The 21,071-nt window shown below is 43.9% G+C and overlaps 2 protein-coding genes across 7 annotated transcripts in view; one reads left to right on the top strand and one right to left on the bottom strand.

Moving 5' to 3' along the window:
• LOC111950559 (angiomotin) overlaps positions 1-6,507 on the top strand; it is a 61,044-nt gene extending 54,537 nt beyond the window's left edge. For all 4 annotated transcript variants that reach the window (XM_070434423.1, XM_070434421.1, XM_070434420.1 and 1 more), the window contains one exon: positions 1,840-6,507. In XM_070434423.1, the coding sequence (XP_070290524.1) occupies positions 1,840-1,958 (119 nt within the window). In that variant the 3' untranslated portion in view covers positions 1,959-6,507. The remainder of the gene's footprint in view (positions 1-1,839) is intronic.
• A 119-nt stretch (positions 6,508-6,626) lies between these two features.
• LOC111950935 (transmembrane gamma-carboxyglutamic acid protein 3) lies at positions 6,627-20,420 on the bottom strand. 3 transcript variants are annotated; one of them, XM_070434424.1, is made up of 8 exons: positions 20,132-20,420; positions 19,246-19,473; positions 18,863-18,996; positions 18,534-18,625; positions 16,206-16,382; positions 15,520-15,594; positions 15,301-15,379; positions 6,627-9,042 (listed from the first exon to the last, which is right to left on the bottom strand). In XM_070434424.1, the coding sequence occupies exons 2-8, from the start codon at positions 19,454-19,456 to the stop codon at positions 8,911-8,913; spliced, it is 900 nt and encodes a 299-aa protein (XP_070290525.1). In that variant the 5' UTR covers positions 19,457-19,473; positions 20,132-20,420; the 3' UTR covers positions 6,627-8,910. The 3 variants fall into 3 exon arrangements, with proteins under 3 accessions (XP_070290525.1, XP_070290526.1, XP_023824660.1); XM_070434425.1 differs by having other exon boundaries at positions 19,246-19,470; XM_023968892.2 differs by having other exon boundaries at positions 20,382-20,419.
• Between the last annotated feature and the right edge of the window lie 651 nt (positions 20,421-21,071).

The following is a 21,071-nucleotide window of genomic DNA, read 5'->3' as shown; positions in this document are numbered from 1 at the left end:
CATGGATCATCACTGGAGGCTTCTTGCCATGGATCATCACTGGAGGCTTCTTACCATGGATCATCACTGGAGGTTTAGTTCTGGGCGCAGGCACAGGACTCACCAGGCTGGAGAGACATACAGGAGGCTTTGTCCTTGGCAGAGGCACCGGATACACTGGGCCGTAGAGGCGCACTGGAGGTCTCGAGCTTAGAGCCTGCACAACCCGTCCTGGCTGGGTGGTTATCTTCGCCCTGCAAATGCGGGGCGCTGGCACAGGACGCACTGGGCTGTGCAGACGTACCGGAGACAGGGTGCGCAGAGCCGGCGCAGGATATCCTGGGCCGAAGAGACGCACTGGAGACCAGGCGCGCTGAGCCGGCACCATCCGTCCTGGCTGGATGCTCACCCTAGCCCGGCAGATGCGGGGAGCTGGGATGTAGTGCACCGGGCTGTGAACGCGCACTGGAGACACCGTGCGCTCCACCGCATAACACGGTGCCTGACCAGTACGACGCTCGCTACGGTAAGCACGAGGAGTTGGCTCAGGTCTCCAACCTGACTCAGCCAATCTCCTCGTGTGTCCCCCCCCAAAAAATATTTTCGGGCTGCCTCTCGTGCTTCCTCGCTAACCGTGTACGTCTCGCCGACTCCATTCTCCGGTATCCTTCTTCGCACTGCTCAATTGAATCCCAGGCGGGCTCTGGCACGCTCCCTGGGTCGACCGACCACCTCTCTACCTCCTCCCAGGTTGTCTCATACTCCTGGCCACGCTGCTTGGTCCATTGGTGGTGGGAAGTTCTGTCACGGTCGTCAAAAGAACTGGACCAAACCGCAGCGTCGTGAGCCTACATWTTCCTTTTATTTAGGATGACGCCGACAAAAACAATAAACAATACAAAAAACGACCGTGAAGCTTAAGGCTATAGTGCCACAAATAAAGTTAACTTCCCAACAAGAAAGGAGGAAAAAGGGCTACCTAAGTATGGTTCCCAATCAGAGACAACGATAGACAGCTGTCCCTGATTGACAACCATACCCGGCCAAAACATAGAAATACAAAATCATAGAAAACAAAAACATTGAATGCCCACCCCAAATCACACCCTGACCAAACCAAATAGAGACATAGAGAGCATTTTTAAGGTCAGGGCGTGACACACAGGCAAAATCCTCAAGGAAAACCTGTTTGTCTGCTTTCCACCAAAGAACTGGGAGATGAATTCACCTTTCAGCAGRACAATAACCTAAAACACAAGGCCAAATCTACACAACGGAGTTGCTTACAAGAAGCCAGTGAATGTTCCTGAATGGCCGAGTTACAGTTTTGACTTAAATCTGCTTGAAAATCTATGGCAAGACCTGAAAATGGTTGTCTAGCAATGATCAACAACCAATTTGACAGAGCTTGAAGAATTTTGAAAAGAGGAATGGCCAAATGTTGCAAAACCCAGGTGTGGAAAGCTCTTAGAGACTTACCTAGAAAGACTCACAGCTGTAATTGCTGCCCGAGGTGCTTCTACAAAGTATTAMATTTATGTAAATTATATATTTCTGTATTTCATTTTCAATAAATTTGCTACAATTTCTAAAAACATGTTTTTAATTTGTCATTATGGGGTATTGTGTGTAGGGGATGGGTGAGGGGRAAAAAATMTATTTAATCCATTTTGAATTCAGGCTGTAACACAACAAAATGTTGAATAAGTCAAGGGGTATGAATACTTTCTGAGGGCACTATATGTGGCTCTGGTCAAGAGTAGTGATCTATATGGGGATTGGGGACTATGATGAGTCTTTGTTTTGGGGGTATACATTCCCTTTGATCAGTTGACTGACCTTCTCCCTGTTTGTCTGTAGATGTGCCTGTGTTCCATAGCAGTACCCTGGAGAGGCGCGCCCCTGTGCAGTCCCACCCCCAGCCCCCATCAGCCTCCCAACAGGAGTTGGACAACGACATGGTGGAGGTCCTCATCTGAACCTCAACCCCTGACCTCTGAACCRTGGCCTCTATAGGTCACAGGACAGGACGGGAGGACAATGTGTGTTTGTGCTCTATCAACACACTCACACACTAAACACCTTCATACACACACTTTCAAAATAGGTGAAGGATTACTTCTTTTCATTTAAAAAAAAWATATGTTTGGTGTTTAACTAGGGTGTGTTAAAATGCACTATTTTTCTAGATGTGTTTTTAATGAACAATACCGTGTTTTAATTAATACCACGTACAGTTTGAGTCGGGAGGTTTTAGTGTCATCAGAATGATCAGTTAACTCTCTTGTACAGTGTTGCTGGAGGCTATTGGTTAACTAGCCCCCTTGGACCAAATTTATTGACTACCATTCATTGCATTTATTGCACTACTTATTTTTCTGAGTGTGTCAAAACGTTCTTTTTTAACATTTAGTCTGACTTAGGTATTCTTATTTATGTGTGGTAGTACATTATTTACCAATGTTAGATGTGGCACTTGGGTAATCAAAGATATATTGTAAACTACAAAACATTATTTTAACCTGTAAATACTGATTTTAGATACTGTGTGTATGGCATGTGTATCATTTAACTGAACCGAATGGAATAGGTTTTTAGAAGCCATTCAGTTACATGGCACTGCCAGCCAAGGACCACAATGCACTCTTTAAAGTATTGGGGGCCCAGCCTCACATGTCACAGTGGAGAACATAGGGGAGTGAGAATCACACCTTTCTACTGTGGTCCAATGTGCTGCATGTGTGACCCCACTGGATGGGGTCAGTCTCTTTGAAGTACAGTAGAAGAGGTTTGGTGTTAACCAATGTGCCTATGCTTCAGTTATAAGGTTCTCCACCATACCTGTTAAGTGTAATTCATTCCAGTCTAGCTGGGTTTGGTTAGGGTCTTCCGCCCAGACTTGCTTCAAATTATTTTAGGCCTAAAATAGTCAGTTGGGATTTTAACTTCTAGTTTATGCAACGATCAGACATTCTGGTAATTACCTGTCCTTCTAATTTACAAGCTTGATTGGCATTGTGTATATACAGAGCATTTGAAAGTATTCAGACCCCTTGACTTTTTCACCAAAAAATTACATTACAGCCTTATTCTAAAATGGATTAAATTGTTTTTTYCCCTCATCAATTTGCACACAATACTGCATAATGACAAAGTAAAAACAGGTTTTTAGAGATTTTCGGGATATTTTTTTAAAATATTACATTTACATAAGTATTCAGACCCTTTACTCAGTACTTTGTTGAAGCACCTTCGGCAGCGATTACAGTCTCGAGTTGTCTTGGGTATGATGCTACAAGCTTCGCACACCTATATTTGAGGAGTTTCTCCCATTCTTCTCTGCAGATCCTCTCAAGCTCTGTCAGGTTGGATGGGGAGCGTCGCTGCACAGCTATTTTCAGGTCCCTCTGATCGGGTTCAAGTCCGGGCTCTGGCTGGGCCACTCAAGGACATTCAGAGACTTGTCCCGAAGCCACACCTGCATTGTCTTGGCTGTGTGCTTAGGGTCGTTGTTCTGTTGAAAGGTAAACCTTCCCCCCAGTCTGAGGTCCTGAGAGCTCTGGAACATCTTTCCCTCGATCCTGACTAGTCTCCCAGTCCCTGCCGCTGAAAAACTTCCCCACAGTATGATGCTGCCACCACCATGCTTCACCGTAGGGATGGTGCCAGGTTTCCTCCAGACGTGACACTTGGCATTCAGCCAAATAGTTCAATCTTGGTTTCATCAGACTAGAGAATCTTGTTTCTCATGGTYTGAGAGTCCTTTAGGTGCCTTTTGGCAAACTCCAAGCAGGCTGTCATGTGCCTTTTACTGAAGARTGGCTTCCGTCTGGCCACTCTCCCATAAAGGCCTGAATGGTAGTGCTGCTGAGATGGTTGTCCTTTTGGAAGGTTCTCCCATCTCCACAGAGGAACTCTGGATCTCTGTCAGAGTGACCATCGCRTTCTTGATCACCTCCCTGGCCAAGGCCCTTCTCCCTCGATTGCTCAGTTTTGCCAGGCGGCCAGCTCTAGGAAGAGTCTTGGTGGTTCCAAACTTCTTCCATATCAGAATGATGGAGGCCACTGTGTTCTTGGGGACCTTCAATGCTGCAGAAATGTTTTGGTACCCTTCCCCAGATCTGTGTCTCGACACAATCCTGTCTCGGCGCTCTAMSRACAATTCCTTTGACCTCATGGCTTGGTTTTTGCTCAGACATGCACTGTCAACTGTGGGACCTTATATAGACATGTGTGTGCCTTTCCAAATCATGTCCAATCAATCGAATTTATCACAGGTGGACTCCAATCAAGTTGTAGAAACATCTGAAGGATGATCAATGGAAACAGGATGCACCTGAGCTCAATTTAGAGTTTCAGCAAAGGGTCTGAATACTTATGTAAATAAGGTATTTGTTTTTTAGGTTTATTAGATTTGCAAAAATTGATAAAAACCTGTTTTTGCTTTGTCATTATAATGTATGTGTCTTGATGAGGAAAACGTTTTATTTAATCAATTTTAGAATAAGGCTGTAACGTAACAACATTTTGAAAAGGGGAAGGGATCTGACTACTTTCCGAATGCACTGTATATGACACTATATGGCTGTGTTTAAAAGCAGACCAATTCTGATCTTTTTCCATTAATTGGTCTTTTGACAGAATTGGTCTGGCTGTGTGCAGCCTATGTGGTGATAAAATAGTGTTAGCAGTTGAAATCCAAGACAGTTTCATAACTGCAGTTTCATAACTGCACGTCCCTTGCTTTTGACCAAAGGTAACAGAATGAGTTTATCTATAACTCGTTTTACAGACAACGATCATATAATATATCACGTCAGCAACTTTTTAACAGTGACTTTGAAATATTCACCCACATCACAATCTAGGTAGCAGTTGTGAACATTTCCAATCCAAAGCCAAAAATATGGGACCAAATAAACATTCCACCAGCTGGTCACCTGGCTTGAACCCACTATTGTCTGTAGTTTCAAAAGTTTACAAGGGGGGCATTAAAAAAAGAAAAAAAGAAAGAAAAAAGTTGAACTTGAACTTCCCCTGCTCAAACAAACTGTCCCCTCATATCTACATATCTTCAACCTGGCTGATGCTAGTAGGCCAGTGTTTAAGAGAACTATGTCAGTGTTGTAACTGAATGAAAAGCACATTTCCAGTTTTTGAAAATGTAACATTTGCAGCACAGGGGGCATTTTCTCCCTGTCTAGTGTCAAGTTGGCTGTCCAGGATAGACAATGGACCCTGGGAGTGGGGACTGAGGTTGAATGCTAAAAATAAATAAAAATTCGCTGTTACACTTCAGCTGAGGCTCAGGCCAGACTACCGCATTTGGGGCACCGACCTCCGGGCATTTATAATGCTATTCTACACATTTGTCATGAGGCTAATAAAAAATGTTGCAGTTTTAAAGCTAATTTCCTGCAATTCTACACTTTTTGCCATGGGGCAGAGATTTTTTTTTGCTGTTTTATAGCTTATCTCATGCTTTTGTTCACATTTTGCCATGAGGCTGGGAAGATTTTGCCGTTTTAAAGCAAATTTCCTGCTATTCTACACATTTTGCTACCATATACTATTTGGGGGCCACCTGACCTCATGGGGCCCCAACCCCCCAAATGTATTTTTAGTTTTTTGGGGAAGTGGGGGACACATGCCCTGCGTGCCCGTTCGGTAATCCATCCCTGCCTAGGCTCATTTGGATGGCTATCAGTTGCACTTGCTGTTTTACCGTATGTAAATCGAAAATGTTCAATGGTTACATTTTCAAAAGGCCAATAGATTTTAATATTCAACTTACTGGGAGAGCATTAAATGTTCTCTCGTGGTATGACTGACAGTCATATGGACATTTCAAAGTCCCCATTATCAGGGACTGTACCAGCCTGTACCTGAAGCTTCAGAATATGTTATTTATACTTAAATTAATTCAACTCTTAAAGCAAAGGTATTCCACTTAATCTGTTCAGGCCAGTCCTTGAGTCTTGCTTCAAATTTCAACCCTAAATCATAAGGCCCTCTGTGTTCTGAGCCAGGAGCCAAAAAAKATGTGCTGTATCCATTACTGTTAAACAACAGACAATTTCACAAGTTCTCATATTACAAGTGTTTAACATTTACATGTTTAAGTCACAAAGTGAGCAATAAGTGCCTGCAGACCTGCCTTATCAGTGTGGTGATGGGAATGATTCTCATCCAACTTTGTATTAATGTTTGTGATCAATCAAGTTGCAGATGGTACTGGTAAACTCAYCAACTATCTTTAAAGATGCAAGGTCTTCTAGTATTTTGGTGCATTTTCACAAAGTCCATACAATAGACGCTGCTGTACAATCGCCATTCATGTTGAATTAAATTAATTCTAATCAAGATTGTTGTTTTTTTACAAAAATCATCTCATGCCGTTTCTGTGTGGTTTCACTATGATGTTCTCTTGACAATGTTCCAAATAATGACTTTCCAAATGTTTCAGAAAGTGAGTTCTCTTGGTTTAGAATTAATTTAATTTTTTAAATAAATAAATATACAATGCGACTCATGTTCGTTCTGTGCATTATGCTCTATTGGAATGTATACTACACATTGATTTAAATTGGGTGGTCTAGACTAAGGTTCAAGCAGTTGAAAGACCCAACAGACAACACAAACCTCACTCAACATTATATCAAATCTAATTTATTAAATACATGTACAAGAAAAGCCTGTGCAACTTCAAAAATTGAAAAATAAAGCCCATGCAATAAATTAGTGCAACATGTACATTCATTGTGATTAACATAATTTGACTTCTGTGAAAAACATGACTGCATATATAATTTCATTGGATAAACTTAAGTTCCAAGCCATTGAAGTCTTGATTAAATATACACTACATGACTAAAAGTATGTGTGCACCTGCTCGTCAAACATTTCATTTCAAAATCATGGGCATTAATATGGAGTTGGTCCCCCTTTGCTGCAATAACAGCCTCCGTTCTTCTGGGAGAGCTTTCCACTAGATGTTGGAACATTGCTGCAGGGACGTTCTTCCATTCAGSCATTAGAGAGGTCAGGCACTGATGTTGGGCGATTAGGCCTGGCTCGCAGTCGGCGTTCCAATTAATTCCAAAGGTGTTCGATGTGGTTGGTCAGGGCTCAATGCAGGCCAGTCAAGTTCTTCCACAAACCATTTCTGTATGGACCTCGCTTTGTGCACGCGGGCATTGTCATGCTGAAACAGGAAAGGGCCTTCCCCAAACTGTTGCCACAAAGTTGGAAGCATAGAATTGTCTAGAATGTCATTGTATGTTTTAGCGTTAAGATTTCCCTTCACTGGAACTAAGGGGCCTAGCCCGAACCATGAAAAACAGCCCCAGACTATTACTCCAAACTTTACAGTTGGCACTATGCAGTCGGGCAGGTAGCGTTCTCCTGGCATCCGCCAGACCCAGATTAGTCTGTCGGTCTGCCAGATGGTTAAATGTGATTCATCACTCCATAGAACGCGTTTCCACTGCTCCAGAGTCCAATGGCGGCGAGCTTTACACCACTCCAGCTGACGCTTGGCATTGCGCATGGTGATCTTAGGCTTGTGTGGCTGCTTGGCCATGGAAACCCATTTAATTGTGTTGATGTTGCTTCCAGAGGCAGTTTTTAACTCAGTAGTGAGTGTTGCAACCGAGGACTGACGATTTTTACGTCTGTCCGTCTATACACCTGTCAGCAACGGGTGTGGCTGAAATAGTTTGAAGGGGTGTCCACATACTTTTGTATATATAGTGTAGGTCTTACAGAAGAACCTTATTACCTATGTACTGTCTGCAACTGATTACAATTTAGGCTTCTTTAGGTCTGAAGAGTTCCAAGTAAATCATGCCATAATAGTTTACTAGATACTTCAGACCTGTTACCAACTGACTTGTGGCAATCCACCCCCAGATACAGTGGCTATGGGAAGAGACTACCAACTACATTCAAATGTTAAAAGTATACACAAGTTGTGTTTTGACAGACCTATGACGTGAATCTGATTATCCAACCTAGCCACCAGAATGTAGCAGCGCTTCTGCAGTAACACCATCACCTCCTCCAGCCGTGGTAAACACTAGCTGTCCAGGTCACAGACAGCCAATCCTTTAAGCATGAATCAATCCCTGATTATGTTGAAATTGGCCAGCATCCACCTTGACAATACATTGTCTTTTTTTTTCTTCTTTTTTTTACCTTTGCACACTAACTCTCAACACCCTCACTCCCTACTTAAAGGGGAAGTTCACCGATTTTTACATTTAAATTACTTATTTTCACTTTCTGTGTTTGTAGTTGATACCCAGTTTGTTTATTATATACTTTTCGTTAAGGGAAAATTGACATTTCATATCCCATTCCAAATTATGTTTCTGCTCTCAATATTTMTTTATTTCACTGTCCCAATAAATCCATATTTTTGTTGTAAACAGAACCATTCAAACATGGATTTATGGCACAGTGGACTTTTTTTTWAAACTGAGTAAAGAGACATTCAGAATGGGATTCTTATGTAATGTGGAGTGTTTTCCAATATGCTTTAGACATATTTGGATATTGCATTATAGTCAATGGCAAGTGATGACAACCAATTTTCTCTGTAAGGAAACAAATAAAACATTTCAAAGTTTGGGAATCAACTACAAGAACAGAAAGAGTGAAAATAAGGCCACATGTAAAAATGGATGAACTTTCCCTACTTAAGTGGTCCAAACAGTTTCCTTTCCTCCCCTGGCCTTGAAATAAAGGAGATGAGATGCCATTTTAAACAATAGGTGCTCAGCATCTAACACCAACATGTGTGTGTAAATAAGTGCACTGGAATACCCAGCTGAGTGGATGTATAATGCGGAGTTGAGCAAAGTAGCTGGTTGGAGTGGACCTAGGGTTGTAGTAGAGATGAGTGGGCTGTTTGAATGACGTGTGTGTCTGTTATCTGCGTATCCAGAGCCATCCGTTGAGCAGGCAGGCAGAAATGAGCAGGGAGAAGAGCACCAGCTCCGTCTGTCTGCATTCAGCATTCTGCCTTTCCAGACCCGCCAGACGACGACTCATCTTTACCACCTGGACACGAGAGAACGGTGCTGATCTGTTATAATCAAATCTTATTGGTCACATACACATATTTACAGATTGTATTGCGGGTGTAGCGAAATGCTTGTGTTCCTAGTCCCAATAGTGCAGTAATATTTGGTATTTTATTAGGATCCCCATGAGCTGTTGCAAAAGCAGCAGCTACTCTTCCTGGAGTCCACACGAAACATAATACAGAACATCATTAGACAATAACAGCTCAAAGACAGAACTACAGATTTTTTAAAAGGCACACATAGCCTACATATCAATGCATACACACAAACTATATAGGTCAAATAGGGGAGAGGCGTTGTGCCACAAGGTGTTTTTGGAAACCAGGTTTGCTGTTAATTTGAGCAATATGAGATGGAAGTTCCATAAAATAAAAATCACCTTTATTTAACCAGGTAGGCAAGTTCTCATTTACAACTGCGACCTGGCCAAGATAAAGCAAAGCAGTGCGACACAAACAACACAGAGTTACACATGGAATAAACAAACGTACAGTCAATAACACAATAGGGGGAAAAAGTATATACAGTGTGTGCAAATGACGTGAGGGAACGCAATAAATAGGCCATAGTAGCGAAGTAATTACAATTTAGCAAATGAACACTGGAATGATAGATGTGTAARTAGAAATACTGGTATACATAACAGCAAAAAAGTAAATAAAAACAATATGGGGATGAGGTAGGTAGATTGGATGGACTATTTACAGATGGGCTGTGTACAGATGCAGCGATCGGTTAGCTGATGTTTAAAGTTGAGTGAGGGAAATATAAGTGTCCAACTTCAGAGATTTTTGCAATTCGTTCCAGTCATTGGCAGCAGAGAACTGGAAAGAAAAGCGGCCAAACGAGGTGTTGGCTTTGGGGATGACCAGTGAGATATACCTGCTGGAGCGCGTGCTACGGGTGGGTGTTGTTATCGTGACCAGTGAGCTGAGATAAGGCGGAGCTTTAACTAGCAAAGACTTATAGTTGACTTGGAGCCAGTGGGTCTGGCGACGAATATGTAGCAAGGGCCAGCCGACGAGAGCGTACAGGGTACAGGTCGCAGTGGTGGGTGGTATATGGGGCTTTGGTGACAAAACTGATGGCACTGTGATAACTGGATGCAGTCTTTCTGAGTAGTGTTGGAGGCTATATTGTAAATGACATCGCCGAAGTCGAGGATTAGTAGGATGGTCAGTTTTACGAGGGTATGTTTGGTGGCGTGAGTGAAGGAGGCTTTATTGCGAAATAGGAAGCCGATTCTAGATGTAATTTTGGATTGGAGATGCTTAATGTGAGTCTGGAAGGAGAGTTTACAGTCAAGCCAGACACCTAGGTATTTGTAGTTGTCCACATACTCAAAGTCAGAACCGTCCGAGTAGTGATGCTAGTCGGGCGGGCGGGTGCGGGCAGCGAACGGTTGAAGAGCATGCATTTACTAGCGTTTAAGAGCAGTTGGAGGCCACGGAAGGAGTGTTGTATGGCATTGAAGCTCATTTGGAGTTTTGTTAACACAGTGTCCAAAGAAGGGCCAGATGTATACAGAATGGTGTCGTCTGCGTAGAGGTGGATCAGGAAAATCACCCGCAGCAAGAGCGACATCATTGATATATACAGAGAAAAGAGTCGGCCCGAGAATTGAACCCTGTGGTACCCCCATAGAGACTGCCAGAGGTCCGGAAAACAGGCCCTCCGATTTGACACACTGAACTCTTTCTGAGAAGTAGTTGTTGAACCAGGTGAGGCAGTAATTTGAGAAACCAAGGCTGTTGAGTCTGCCGATAAGAATACGGTGATTGACAGAGTCGAAAGCCTTGGCCAGGTCGATGAAGACGGCTGCACAGTACTGTCTTTTATCGATGGAGGTTATGATATCGTTTTTAGGACCTTGAGCATGGCTGAGGAGCACCCGTGACCAGCTCGGAAACCTGATTGCACAGCAGAGAAGGTATGGTGGGATTCAAAATGGTCAGTGATCTGTTTATTAACTTGGCTTTCGAAGACTTTAGAAAGGCAGGGTAGGATGGATATAGGTCTGTAACAGTTTGGGTCTAGTGTCACCCCCTTTGAAGAGGGGGATGACCGCGGCAGCTTTCCAATCTTTCATAATGGTGGCAGATCATTTTAGAAAGAGAGGGTCCAGATTAGCCCAGCTGATTTGTATGGGTCCAGGTTTTGCAGCTCTTTCAGAACATCTGCTATCTGGATTTGGGTGAAGGAGAAGCTGGGGAGGCTTGGGCAAGTAGCTGCGGGGGTTGCGGAGCTGTTGGCCGGGGTTGGGGTAGCCAGGAGGAAAGCATGGCCAGCCGTAGAGAAATGCTTACTGAAATTCTATATTATCGTGGATTTATCGGTGGTGACAGTGTTGCCTTGCCTCAGTGCAGTGGGCAGCTGGGAGGAGGTGCTCTTATTCTCCATGGACTTTTGTGTCCCAAAACTTTTTGGAGTTAGAGCTACAGGATGCAAATTTCTGTTTGGAAAAGCTAGCCTTTGCTTTCCTAACTGACTGCGYGTACTGGTTCCTGACTTCCCTGAAAAGTTGCATATCGCGGGGACTACTCGATGCTAGTGCAGTCCGCCACAAGATGTTTTTGTGCTGGTTGAGGGCAGTCAGGTCTGGAGTGAACCAAGGGCTATATCTGTTCTTAGTTCTACATTTTTTGAAAGGGGCATGCTTATTTAAGATGGTGAGGAAATTACTTTTAAAGAACAACCAGGCATCCTCAACCGACGGGATGAGGTCAATGATTCTTATAAAATAATATCTAACAAGTCACAACAATACACAAAAATCTAAAAGTAAAATGGAATTAAGAAATATATGAATATTAGGATGAGCATTGTCGGAGTGGCATTGACTAAAATACAGTAGAATAGAATACAGTATATACACATATGAAATTACTATGTAAACATTATTAAAGTGACAAGTGTTCCATTATTACAGTGACCTGTGATTCCATGTCTATGTATATAGGGCAGCAGCCTCTAAGGTGCAGGGTTGAGTAACCGGGTGGTAGCCGGCTAGTGATGGCTATTTAAAAGTCTGATGGCCTTGAGATTGAAAAACAGCTTCTGTCTCTCGGCCCCAGCTTTGATGCCCTGTACTGACCTCGCCTTCATGATAGCGGGGTGAACAGGCTGTGGATCGGGTGGTTGATGTCCTTGATGATCTTTTTGGCCTTCCTGTGACATCGGGTGTAGTAGGTGTCCTGGAAGGCAGGGAGTGTGCCCCAGGTGATGCGCTGGGCAGACCGCACCACCCTCTGGAGAGCCCTGAGATTGCGATTGGTGCAGTTGCCGTACCAGGCGGTGATACAGCCCGACAGAATGCTCTCAATTATGCATCTGTAAAAGTTTGTGAGGGTCTTAGGGGCCAAGCCACATTTTTTCAGCCTCCTGAGATTGAAGAGGTGCTGTTGTGCCTTCTTCACCACACTGTCTGTGTGGGTGGACCATTTCGATTGTCAGTGATGTGTACGCCGAGGAACTTGAAGCTTTCCACCTTCACTGCGGTACCGTCAATGTGGATAGGGGCGTGCTCCCTCTGCTTTATCCTGAAGTCCATGATCAGCTCCTTCGTTTGTTGACGTTGAGGGAGAGGTTATTTTCCTGGCACCACTCCGCCAGGGCCCTCATCTCCTCCCTGTAGGCTGTCTCGTCATTGTTGGTAATCAGACAAACTATGGTTGTGTTGTCTGCAAACTTGATGATCGAGTTGGAGGATTGTGTGTGGCCACACAGTCATGGGTGAACAGGGGGTATAGGAGGGGGCTGAGTACACACCCTTGTGGTGCCCATGTGTTGAGGATCAGTGAAGTGGAGATGTTGTTTCCTACCTTCACCACCTGGGGGCAGACCTTCAGGAAGTCCAGGTCTCAGTTGCACAGGGCAGGGTTCAGACCCAGGGCTCCGAGCTTGATAAGCTTGGAGGGTACTATAGTGTTGAAGGCTGAGCTAGTCAATGAACAGCATTCTTACATAGGTATTCCTCTTGTCCAGGTCGGATAAGGCAGTGTACAGTTCAATGGCGATTGCATCGTCTGTAGATCTATTGGGGCGGTAAGCAAATTGAAGTGGGTCTAGGGTGTCAGGTAAGGTAGAGGTCATATGATCCTTAACTAGCCTCTCAAAGCACTTCATGATGACAGAAGTGGGTGCTATGGGGTGATAGTCAGTTCAGTTACTTTTGCTTTCTTGGGTACAGGAACAATGGTGGACATCTTGAAGCAAGTGGGGACAGCAGACTGGGATAGGGAGAGATTGAATATGTCCRTAAACACTCCAGCCAGCTGGCCTGCGCATGCTCTGAGAACGCGGCTAGGGATGCCGTCTGGTGAGAGCGAGAGCCTGTTAACACACAGCCTTGCGAGTGTTAACAGGCTTAATGTCTTACTCATGTCGGCCAGGAGAATGAGAGCCCACAGTCCCTGGGAGCAGGCCGCGTCGATGGCACCGTGTTATCCTCAAAGCGGGCGAAGAAGGTGTTCAGCTTGTCTGGGAGCAAGACGTCGGTGTCTGCGACATGGCTGGTTTTCCCTTTGTAATCCGTGATTGTCTGTAGACCCTGCCACATACGTCTCGTGTCAGCCGTTGAACTGCGACTCCACTTGGTCTCTGTACTGATGTTTTGCCTGTTTGATTGCCTTACCGAGTGAATAACTACACTGTTTGTATTCGTCCATATTCCCAGTCACCTTGCCATGGTTAAATGCGGTGGTTCGCGCTTTCAGCTTCGTGCGAAATCTGCCATCTATCCACGGTTTCTAGTTTGGGTAGGTTTTAGTCGTCAGAGTGGGAACAACATCCCCTATACACTTCCTAATGAACTCTGTCACCGTGTCCGTGTATAACTCAACGATATTATCCGAGGCTACCCATAACATATCCCAGTCCGCGTGATCAAAACAATCTTGAAGCATGGATTCCGATTGGTCAGACCAGCGTTGAATAGTCCTTAGCACAGGTACTTCCTGTTTGAGTTTCTGCCTATAGGAAGGGAGGAGCAAAATGGAGTCGTGAACTGATTTGCCGAAGGGAGGGCCTTGTAGGCATCCCGGAAGAGAGAATAGCAGTGGTCAAGTGTTTTCCCAGCACAAGTACTGCAGTCAATGTATTGGTTGAACTTTGGTAGCGTTTTCCTCATTTGGTTTGTTAAAATCCCCAGCTACAATAAATGCGGCCTCAGGATATGTGCTTTCCAGTTTGCATGAAGTCCAGTGTAGTTCCTTGAGGGCTGTCGTGGTATCGGCTTGAGGGGGAATATACACAGCTGTGACTATAACCGAAGAGAATTCTCTTGAGATGTAATACCGTCAGCATTTGATTGTGAGGTATTCTAGGTTTCGTAAACAAAAGGACTTGAGTTTCTGTACGTTATCACAAATCACACCATGAGTGGTTAATCATGAAACACACCACCGCCAATCTTCCCGGATAGTTCTTTATTCCTGTCTGCGCGGTGTACCGAGAACCTAGCTGGCTGTAGGGACGGAGACAGTATATCCGGAGAGAGCCATGATACCGTGAAACAAAGTATGTCACAGTCCCTGATGTCTCTCTGGAAGGAGATCCTCGCCCTGAGCTCGTCTACTTTATTGTCCAGAGACTGAACATTAGCGAGTAATATACTCGGAAGCAGTGGATGGTGTGCCCCCCTCCCGAGTTGTACGAGAAGTCTACTCCGATTACCTCTTCACCGCCAGCAGCGTCTTGGAGCAGCCACTGGGATAAGTTCAATTGCTTTGTGCAAACAAAGGATCCAAATCGGGAAAGTCGTATTCCTGATCGTAATGCTGGCGAGTTACCGCCGCTCTGATACCCAAGAGTTCTTTCCGGCTGTATGTAATAACACAAAAAACATTCTGGGCTAATAGTGTAAGAAATAACACACACAAAAACAAAATACTGCAAAGTTGCTGAGGAGCTAGAAGCAGAGCTGCCATGTCTGTCGGTGCCATCTTACTCATTATACTGTAAGTAACCGATTATTTTTACACAGCATTTGGCGTAGTGTAAAGATGGCCTCGATTTCTGAGCCTGTTTGAGAAAAGACAACTTACATAAATACAACATACAAGTATCCATAACACAAGCAATATTAGTGCCTCGACAATGGCCAGAAGAAAATATAGAAGATATGGCTTCTGGCTCCATCTACTGGTAAAACACTGGCTACACAACCTGGCGGCATGGACAGAACCAAAGAGTACGGCAACACTAACAGTAAAGGGGTAATTAGCCTGATTACCTGTCTCCTGAGTACGATGAACTCCACAGCTGCGGCACTTCCCTCATCATCTGGGCTCATCCAGGAGTCCTGCATGACACTGCCAACCACACACACAGGTATACATGTAAATGACGCATGCACACACCACACTTAAATACTTTAGGCTTCTGAAATTAGGGTTTCTTCTAACCCCGGTACACACCCAATAACAGTAAATGGCTTGCCAGAACTTATCACCTTTTCCTGGCTGGTTCAACGTACACAGGGGGTGCCTCGACCACAGCAGTCGTCGGGTGTTCAGGATAACTGAACCTTTAAACCAGGGAGAGACCACAGTCTGCAAAGGGGCCTTCAAAACAAGGCAGAGGAACAACAGGGAGGGATCCAGAAAGAGGAAAAAGCAACCAGAAGACAACAAAAGCCAGCATAAAGCAGTAGTAGGATGAAGTTGCCCCATGGATGCTGATCTAAGGTCAGTTTTCCGTTGTCTGTAAAGGCTGAGGTTAATATTATGGGAGGGTGAGCTGATCCAAGATCTGTGCCTACTGGAAACTACTACCCGAAGCAAGAGATAAGCAGGGAGAAGTGACAAGCAGAGTTTAGGGTGCTTCGGGACAGTTCATCAAGGTAAAGGATTAGTCAGTAATTGATTAACACTATGATTCAACAAAGGTTGTGAGTAATGGAAGTTATCATGAAGAAAATAATGTATCCTTATCTCGAAGCAAAGGCTTTGAGACATAATCCATACCTTGAAGAAAAAGCCTTGCAAAGAAAATTTGAATTAGTAGTGTAAGGAGAGACATGCAAGCCAAAGCAAGGAAGGAATGGAAGGAGGTTAGGTGCCATTTGTTAAGATGTAGGAGTGGGTAGGCAGGGGTTATTCAGGACGGAGATGGTAGGAGTTGCCCCTAGCCCCTAACCTGTATTTCTGTGTGACAGTCTGCAGGAGGCGCTGTGAGGCCTGCTGGCCCAGTTCCTTGGCGGCCTGTAGCATGGTCGTTGGGGACAGGTGGCTGGGTGGGATGGCAGGGAGCCCCAGGGGCATGGGGTTTGCAGCAGCAGCGGAGCGCTTAGGGGGGCATCCTGYACCGCCACGACTATAACAGCCACGAGGGAGGGGTGGGGGTGGATAGGGTCACCACAAAAGACAGAGGTTAGACAAAGAGGGGCACAACTGTTACCAAGCATAGTGACAAGGCCACATACGCCACATAACTTCAATTGACTCACATGACTGACCGTCTGCCTGGCTTCACGCTGCCTCAAATATAACCTACATACAGTTGAAGTCGGAAGTTTACATACACCTTAGCCAAATACATTTATACTCCGTTTTTTWAAAGAAATTCCTTGTCTTAGGTCAGTTAGGATCACCACTTTATTTTAAGAATGTGAAAATGTCAGAATAACAGTAGAGATGATTTCTTTCAGCTTTTATTTCTTTCATCACATTCCCAGTGGGTCAGAAGTTTACATGCACTCAATTAGTATTTGGTAGCATTGCCTTTTTAAATTGTTTAACCTGGTTCAAATGTTTTGGGTAGCCTTCCACAAGCTTCCCACAATAAGTTGGGCGAATTTTGGCCAATTGTTCCTGACAGAGCTGGTGTAACTGATTCAGGYTTGTAGGTCTCCTTGCTCACACACACTTTTTCAGTTCTGCCCACAAATTTTCTATGGGATTTAGGTCAGGGCTTTGTGATGGCCACTCCAATACCTTGACTTTGTTGTCCTTAAGCCATTTTGCAACAGCTTTGGAAGTATGCTTGGGGTCATTGTCCATTTGGAAGACCCATTTGTGACCAAGCTTTAACTTCCTGACTGATATCTTGAGATGTTGCTTCAATATATCCACATAATTGTCCTTCCTCATGATGCCATATATTTTGAAGTCCACTAGTCCCTCCTGCAGCAAAGCACCCCCACAACATGCTGCCACCCCAAGCCTCCCCCTTTTTCCTCTAAACATAATGATGGTCATAATAAATGGCCAAACATCTCTATTTTTGTTTCATCAGACCAGAGGACATTTCTCCAAAAAGTACAATCTTTGTCCCCATGTGCAGTTGCAAACCGTAGTCTGGCTTTTTTATAGCGGTTTTGGAGCAGTGGCTTCTTCCTTGCTGAGCAGCTTTTCAGSTTATGTCGATATAGGACTCGTTTTACTGTGGATATAGTTATCTCTAGGAGACAGAACGCGTCTCCTTCCTGAGCGGTATGACGCAGCGTGGTCCCATGGTGTTTATTCTTGTGTAGTATTATTTGTACAGATGAACGTGGTACCTTCTGGCGTTTGGAAATTGCTCCCAAGGATGAACCAGACTTGTGGAGGTCTACAATTTTTCTTCTGAGGTCTTGGCTGATTTCTTTTGATTTTCCTATGATGTCAAGCAAAGAGGGACTGAGTTTGAAGGTAGACCTTGAAATACATCCACAGCTACACCTCCAATTGACTCAAATGATGTCAATTAGCCTATCAGAAGCTTCTAAATCCATGACAATTTTCTGGAATTTTCCAAGCTGTTTAAAGGCACAGTCAACTTAGTGCATGTAAACTTCTGACCCACTAGAATTGTGATACAGTGAATTATAAGTGAAATAATCTATAAACAATTGTTGGAAAAATGACTTGTGTCATGCACAAAGTAGATGTCCTAAGCCACTTGCCAAAACTATAGTTTGTTAACAAGAAATGTGTGGAGTGGTTGAAGAACGAGTTTTAATGACTCCAACCTAAGTGTATGTAAACTTCCGACTTCAACTGTATAAGGAGAGAGATGAGAGGAACCAATGTTTGTCTCCCTCCGCTGGAAACACAACTCAAAAGGAGGAGGACATAGCAGTATGGGCCTCAGGCAGTGCAAAGTTAATAGAATTTAGAGTGTCCCAAGCCGACAATGCAACTTTTCCTTTGTGCCTTTCTGAAAGGTTCCAGGTTTGAAAGGGCAGGCAAGCGTTGTGCTGAAAGACTGAACAAGGGTAAAAAATAATGCTACTATGCTTACATACAGGCAAGTTGTTTCGTACACAAGGTGATAAAAACCAACAAACGTTGTGTTTTAAAGTGAAGTGTTCTGAAAACATTAGGCACCATGTGTTTTGGGAGCTTTTTTTCTCCGCTTATCAGGAAGCGTTGGACATGTAATCCCCCTCGCTGGTCCAAGGAAAGAGCTGGATTGTTATAGTGACAATCACAGGCTTCCCAGAAAGAGTTAATTAGTGTTTAATCCAATGTGTCTTGTACTTACAAGGTGGGGGTGTGCAGTGCCTGTTTGGAGGTGGGGGTGTCAGGGTCACTCCTGCCAAAAGCCTGGTCACTGTAGGACCTCCGCAGGGGACTCTGTCATAGGAGAGAGAAAGAGTAACATGAGTTAGATGGTGAGGGTAGGACCAGATGGAAGTGGCTGGTAATGTTTCAACCCAGGTGGTGTCTGCATATTGAATCATTTAAACAGCTCTGAAGAATGATACTCTGAGCAATGGCTTAACACTGCATGCATCAGTCACACTACACTCATCCAATTATTGTCAGACAACTTGTTCCCAAACAAAAAGTCCAGTCTGCAGTCTCACATACCTGCACTGGTTCCCTCATGTAGGGGTCTCTGTCCCAGGCACCTTGCTGCTGTGCCTCCCATGCAAGCCCCAGGGGGAGGGCTGAGTTGTGCTTGGATGACGTGAACAGTGGACGGGGGCTCATATCCGGGGCATCTATTAGTAAGTCAGAGGTATCAGAACGCAGATATGAAAGGAACTCACACAAAGATCCCATGACTGCTCAGACTCAAATCTTGATAAAATCTAAAGAGCTTTATATCCAGCATTGTAAAGTGGCTAAAGGAGTTGTTCTTCTGACCTGTCTCCATTCTATCCCAACTCCACTTCTAACTTAAGACACATAAAATACCTCCCGTTTTGTATTTATTAATAGGCCTACCTACAGACCAGACATGCACCCACCTGTGAGAGACAGCCTGTCTGGGATGTGCATGCTATAGGAAGCGGGACGCTCAGCACGCCCCTGCCTCGCTTCTTCCCCTCCCTGTCCCATGCCTGGCCCCACTCTCAGCCGGTCTGGGACACGCATCTTCTGGTTGATGGCCTCAGAGAAGACGGGGTCACGGCCGCCACGCACCTGGGAAACGTCACCCCGAAATCCCGAAGAGGCCATGGTAGCACGAACCGCTGCTGTGGTAAGTAAAAAATGTGTCACAACTTTTGAAATCACAGTACATCTCTGAAAAGATTATACTACCACTGTAATACTATTGTTGGATGGAGTTAGCTAGCTGATTAGGCAACAGGATTAGTCAAATTTGAGTATGTTGGTTTTCCTGCAGTGTGGATTAGCTGTAACTATCACTTAATCTAGGGGCATGTAAAGTCAAAGCAGATGGCAGGCAGCTCAATTAATTTCAATTAGATGTGAGAACTATGTAGCTAGGTACTAAACACCACTAGGTATTGAATTTGAGTTCTTGTTCATACATCAAAGTATTTATGTCTGGATAACTATGGCTGAAGACAATTGTTGTAGGTAGTCAAAATAGAGGTGAGAAAAACKAATAAGCTAAATCGCTAGCTAAATCAACAAGTTGGTTCATGTAAACCAGTGTTGACATATTTGTGGCCAGTCAGCTAGCAAGCATAGACATCTAGCCTGAAAGAGCTGTCAACTAACAACAAGTTAGCTACTTGTTGCACTCAAACACCAAGGGGCTAACGCGCTAGCTACTAATCTGTTTTCCATCATCATGCTTTGATCATTATCCTGTTCTCGTCATACTTTCTACATCAAAATAACCCAAATAAATTCCAAATATAGCTAGATAGAAAGATGACTGACCTGAGGAGTAACTTGCAGGTCAGCGCTCTCAGCCAAATAACGTTAGCTAACTAGTAGCTTTAGTCGCTAGCTTATCAGTTAGCATGCGAGCTAAATCTGATAGCCAAATGAGGTCAAGTTGGTCAACTAAGTCAGCAGCAATGTTGACATTATCTTTGACAACGTGGCTACACAGTGTATCAACACAAACTATGTATCTAGCTACCTAAACTTTATAAAGTTGACATTAGCAAGCTAGCAGGCTTCTTACCTTCACTGCGAAGCGCTGCAAAAATTTTGACAACAGACCGCCCCCTTTCGCTGTGTTGATGCACGCAACCGTCTGTGATTGGTGGGTTAGGGAAATTGACATGTCTTCATATATCCATTCGACAGGCTCACACATTATGGATATTAAAATACTCTTTATTGATATAAAGTTTACTTTCTGTAACGGTGGTCTTCAATGGTAAACTAGGCCTGTCAACTATTTCAAATGGGCATTTTATTCAACAGCAAATACGAGACAGATGACCATTTGCTTCAGTGAACTTTCAGGTGTAATAACTTTACATTTTCAGAATAAAAATGCTTTATGCCAATGTAAAATGTAAAAATGTATTCAACAGCAAATCATCTGGGCAAATAATGTTATTTATATTGCATGAAAAGACAAATCAATATCAGTATTCAATGGTAAAAAATGAAAATAAAAAACACAACAATAACAACAACAGGAAACCCATTTTGAAAAAACAATAACACAGTTCTTTATAGTCTTACAGCAGGAAATGTTGTAAGAAGTAAGAAGGTGTAGAAAGGTATTTCTTTAAGAAATGTGTGTGTGCTTGCTTCAGCTGTAGTATGTCGTTTAGTATGTGGAATAACAGTAGTACCTTTAGCAAGCACGTTAATTATTACCATATTATTACTTATTCATTTCCTGCTATGAGGGTCAGGT

This window comes from Salvelinus sp. IW2-2015, linkage group LG23 (genome assembly GCF_002910315.2).
Source record: "Salvelinus sp. IW2-2015 linkage group LG23, ASM291031v2, whole genome shotgun sequence".
NCBI lineage: Eukaryota > Metazoa > Chordata > Actinopteri > Salmoniformes > Salmonidae > Salvelinus > Salvelinus sp. IW2-2015.
The sequence above is the reverse complement of the archived record's forward strand: the minus strand, read 5'-3'. Positions and strand labels throughout refer to the sequence as shown.